This window comes from Echinops telfairi, unplaced genomic scaffold (assembly GCF_000313985.2).
Source record: "Echinops telfairi isolate 266 unplaced genomic scaffold, ASM31398v2 ScPeMD7_5;HRSCAF=22, whole genome shotgun sequence".
In the NCBI taxonomy this organism is placed as follows: Eukaryota; Metazoa; Chordata; class Mammalia; order Afrosoricida; family Tenrecidae; genus Echinops; species Echinops telfairi.
This window is the reverse complement of record NW_022103901.1, coordinates 4,914,757-4,919,826: the sequence shown is the minus strand read 5'-3', so window position 1 is coordinate 4,919,826 and position 5,070 is coordinate 4,914,757. Positions and strand designations below refer to the sequence as shown.

Below are 5,070 nucleotides of genomic sequence, written 5' to 3'. Positions count from 1 at the left end.
TTGGGGGCCACCACCACATGAGGAACTGTACGAAAAGGTGTGGCATTAGGAAGGTTGAGAACCACTGCCTTGCAGTGACTGTCTCAGAAACTCACAGGGGCAGTTCTACCTAGACCTGTGGGGTCGCTGTGAGTCAGAATTGACTCGGTGGCAGTGAGCTTGGTTTTGATCCATTTTAAATTGGTTTTAGTTTTTATGATGTTATGCTTTCTTTTCCACTGAGATTTTCCTGTTTTATTTTATTCTTGGTGTTGGGTAGTTCCTTTCCTTTTCTTTTTCATATGTTTTTCTTTCTATATAATCCAGGATGGGTAAATCTATAAAGACAGCAACTGGATTCATAGTTTCCGAGGGGTATGGCAAGGGAGGTGGGAGAGGGTGATGGGGAGCTAATAATGAGGGCGAAAAGGAAGAAAATAATCTAAAATTGATTGTGGTGATGATTGCACAACTCATCCGTATGTTTAAACCACTGAATTGTATGATATGTGAATTATGTGTCAATAAAACTGTTAAAAGTAAAAACAAAAAACACCAAATCAGCTGTTGAAAACCCCACGGCGAGAAGTTCTCTGGCACACTGGGTCACCGTGAGTCACCGTTGGCTTGGTGTCATCCCGTTTTGCTGGGGAAGGGTTTATAATGTGGAGTCCACTGGGCTCCGAGCTTGGCATTATGGGAAATGAGCCTGCTTTTCCACCTGTAAAATGGAATCAGAGACGCCAACCCAGAGGGTGGGAGGGGTCTGCTCGCCACTCTCTGCCCTGAAACACAATCTCTGTCTCTGGCCTCCCAGGCTCATACGAACTCCAAGTCACCACTGATGGCCCGGCCACCACGGGGGCAGAGGTGACCGTCTCGGCCAGCTTTGTGGATGAGGACAACAGCAGCCTGTCCCTGTCTGCTGAGGATCCCCTTTACCACTTCCACTGGATTCACACCCCGCTTGTACTCACCAACAAGACCCAGAAGGGGTTCTCCTCCACCATCCGCGTGGTCAGCCAGGCACCCGGGGACTTGCCCGTCTCCGTCTGGGTCACTGCGGCCAATTGCTGGATGTGCCAGCCTGTGGCGAGGGGCTTCACCGTCCTCCCCATCACAGGTGAGGACTGTCCCTGGGTGCACATTTCCCTCAGTGCCCCCGGGACCTGGGTAGAGGTCATCCCATTAATGCCCAGCAGACCAGGAGTTCCTTCTCTGTGGTCAGCCGAGCTTGTAGAGGATCAGAAAACGGTCATGTCCAGTACTGCCACAGCTGCCCTAAAGTGAACACAAGGAGTCCATACTGTTCCTGTGCTACACGCGATTAACAAATCCCACCAGCGCGGGCCGGTGGTGCTCAGTCTATCATTCAGTCCCAGTCTCCCTCATTCCAAGAGGTTCCTGCCCAACAAAAGTATTTCTCTCCGGAAAACAAACTTTCCTGTGAGCAGTGCTTGGTGCGCAAAGATGTTCATTGCAGTGATGTATATTAAGGCCACAAAACATAGACAAGCTCATTATCTAATCGCAGAGGAAATAATTTATATCACTATCAGTCACAGCCCTGACAGTTTGCTGTGCCACGCGGAACAGACTCAGGCTTTTGTAAAATTGAAAAACCAAAAACAAAATTCACTGCCCTCAACTCGATGCCGACTCAGCAACCCTAAGGGACAGGGTAGAACTTCCTCCGGTGGGTTTCTGAGACTAACCCTTTGTAGGAGTAGAAAGCCCCTTTCTCCCAGGGAGTGGCTGGTGGTTTTGAACTGCTAACGTTGAGATTGGAAGCTCGACTCCTAACCACGATGCCACCAGGGCTTGTAAAGTTGAAGGATGGTGGGCAGGGTGGCAGGCAAAGCAAAACATTGTGCAACCCATCGGATGAACAGTGTTTAAAATATTAGGTCCCTGGTGGGGAAATCATCCGTTGACATTCTTTTCTGAGAAGGAGGCCTAGAACAGTGGCCCTGGGGGTGGAGATGAATGAGAAAAACGAACTCAAAAACCAAACTCACTCCCATTGACTCGATGCCAATTCATAGCAACCCGACAGGACAAGTTACTGTGTTGAGTCTCTGCATACCCTTTGCCAATCCCTGGGCAGCCCAAACAGTTACGATGCTCAGTTTTCTCACACCATCGAGTCTATTCTGACTCATAACGACCCTATAGGACAGAGTCGAACTGCCTTTGTGGCTTCCGAGGCTGTCACTCTTTACAGGAGCAGAGAGCCTCGCCTTTCTTCCAGGGAGCGGCTCGTGGGATCCAACTGCTGACTTTGTAGTTAGCAGCGCACTATAACCTCAGGGCTCTAGGACAGCGGAAGTGCTCCTTTGTTTTTTAAAACATTTCCCAATAGTGACCTTGAATGTCCCTACCACTCCTTCTGGCACCTGGCATCTTCTGTCACAGAAGGCTTAGGGTCCTGGTGCCATGAGGGTGAAGCAAAGTTATGCATGTAGCATACACCGTCTATCTTTCCAAGTACCCGTTTGGGGGAGGGCCAGGGGGAGTGGCCTGTGTGTGTGAGGAGGTCTGACCGCCATCAGGGAGCCCTGAGGTCACGCCCTGTCTCTGCCCTTCCTGCCCCCTCCCTTCCTGACTCACTCTTCCTGATTTCCCCCAGAGTTCCTGGTAGGAAACCTCCTTGTCACCCAGAACACTTCCCTGCCCTGGCCCAGCTCTTACCTGACCAAGACGACCCTGAAAGTTGCCTTCCTCCTCCACGACCCCAGCGACTTCCTCAAGCCCGCCACCTTCCTCTACAGCTGGGACTTCGGAGATGGGTATGTCCTTACCTGTCCCCCACCCCCTGCCCTCAAGCTCTGGCCCAGGTGTTTTGTAGATGGTCCCCAACGGCACCTGTTCAGCCTCGCTTTGAACATTTCTTGAACATGACTTGGGGCTGCTGGGGAGCTAGTCATTGGCTCTGCCTTCCAGGCACCGGCAGCCTCATAGAGGCGGCTCTGGGCACCTTTGGGGGCACGTTGGGCCCTTGTAAGAGAAGAGGGTGATGCCAGAGCCTCCGGGGTCGTGCCTGTGGTGGAGGCATGGTTCCCATGCTACTTGGATGAGGAAAGTGAGGCTGAGCTAAGTTAGGGACACAACCGGAAGTCCTGAGCTGAAATTCCCTACCCAGCTGCCTCTCAACTCCAGGGTGCACACCTGCCCCTTCCCCAGCGTGGGTCCCCATCTCTGACACCACCGCTGCCAGATCTCTGGCTGGGGATGCAGACAGAGGGCATCCTTGGCAGGTGACGGGGCCCTTGCTATTAGGAGTTCTCCCACCTGTAATGTACCTGCATTGATGTACCGCACTTCACGCACGCACACTCTGAGGAGGTCTCCAGGGGGTGCCGTGGGGCGGTGCCACCCGACACTGCCTGGTGTGTGTGTGGCGGAACGTCGCGTGGCAGCTGGTACATCTGTGGCAACAGGAACCCCCGGTGTGACCTGCTGTGACCCAGCCCCCCTGGCCTCAGGTTCCTACTCTATGAAGTGGGAGGGCTGGTCTGGGGACCACTGCTGCAGCTACAGCAGTGGAGCCCCGGTTTTGTGGATGTGTCATGTGACTCAGGTCATCTTCCTCTGTCTCCACAGGACCCAGATGGTGACGGAAGACCCCGTGGTCTATTACAACTACTCGATCATGGGGACATTCACCGTGAAGCTCAAGGTGGTGGCCGAATGGGAGGAGGCGGGGGCTAAGCCGGGCGCCGTAAAGGGCATCGTGCAGAAAACGGGCGACTTCTCTGCTTCCCTGAAGCTGCAGGGTGTGTGTGTGGGCACTCCCCTTTCCCCCAGGAGCCCTGATACCCCTCTTTCCAGGGCTTGATCAGGGTGGGCCCAGCTGGCCAGCAAGCAGTGTTACTGCACATATGTCCATCCATCCTGGTCTCAAACTTTTTGCACCTTCCTTTTGAGAAAACCTGATGGTACTGTTCTACTCTGAGCAGCCACACTGTGGCGACAGAAGTGGTGCTGACTCCACCGCCACTGGGGATCATAGGGGACACTGGCGCATGCAGGGAGGCCAAGTAGCAAAGCCGGGATTCAAACCCAGGGCTGTGTCTGTGTGTGTCCCGCAGTCTGAGTTCTGCTGTGAGCTGGCACGCTGTCCTTCAACTAGTGCTCTGATCAGGGTTGGACGACTGTGGCCCCAGCACCCCCTGCTTCTCCTCTGCACGGAGGGGTCCTGGGCCCCTTCCTTGCCCTGGCTCTGGCCAGGCACCACTAATTCTTCGGTTTTGGGGCTGCCCTCACGTGGCTCAGGTGCCAGCACAGATGACAGGGGGCAGGAGAATCGGCAGGGGACCCAGGGAGTCAGCAAGGGTCCCAGGCCTTGGTGGCCAGTCACCAGAGTCCTGATGCCATCTTGACCTTCCCTGCTCAGCAGGCTCGGGCACATGCCAGATGCCCCCTGGACAGGGGAGAGGACAGGGGAGTGATCACATAGTCCCAGAACCTAGAGCCTGGGGATTTGTGCTTGGGGACCAGGTCTCATGGGGCTCCTTCTGTCTTTCAGAAACTCTTCGAGGCATCCAGGTCTTTGGGCCCACTTTAATTCAGACCTACCAGAAGTTGACCATGACCCTGAACTTCCTGGGCAGGTGAGTGAACCCTGGAGTGTCCTGCGGGTATGCCATCCCCTGGGATGTTCCTGAGTTGGGGGGCTGATGGCAGGACAGGCCACTGCTGTGTGACTCTACCATGGAGGCCCCACAGGGGTCCATCCTAAAATGGACTCTGGGCCTCAACCCACCCGGCCTTCCTTGGACTGTGCTCATACGCCTTGCCGAACTGTTTCTGAACTGTCCCCATCTCCCTCCAGCCCCCCACTGAGCATGTGCTGGCTCCTCAAGCCGGAGTGCCTTCCTCTGGAGGAAGGGGAGTGCCACCCAATGTCGGTGGACAGCACATTCTACAACCTGACGCACACCTTCAGAGACCCTGGGGATTACTGCTTCATCATCCGAGCTGAGAATATCATCAGCAAGACTCATCAGTACCACAGGATCCAGGTGTGGCCTTCCAGTAAGTGACAGGCGGCAAAACTAGTCAGCCCTGCTCCCACCACCACCACCACCA

The 5,070-nt window shown here is 54.5% G+C and overlaps 1 protein-coding gene across 1 annotated transcript in view; it reads left to right on the top strand.

Moving 5' to 3' along the window:
• Nucleotides 1-783: 783 nt before the first annotated feature.
• TMEM130 (transmembrane protein 130) overlaps nucleotides 784-5,070 on the top strand; it is a gene marked incomplete at its 5' end in the record, with an annotated part of 8,528 nt that continues 4,241 nt past the window's right edge. The window contains 5 exons of the mRNA XM_045284500.1: nucleotides 784-1,102; nucleotides 2,609-2,768; nucleotides 3,583-3,755; nucleotides 4,508-4,592; nucleotides 4,814-5,016. Of these exons, the coding sequence (XP_045140435.1) occupies nucleotides 784-1,102; nucleotides 2,609-2,768; nucleotides 3,583-3,755; nucleotides 4,508-4,592; nucleotides 4,814-5,016 (940 nt within the window). The remainder of the gene's footprint in view (nucleotides 1,103-2,608; nucleotides 2,769-3,582; nucleotides 3,756-4,507; nucleotides 4,593-4,813; nucleotides 5,017-5,070) is intronic.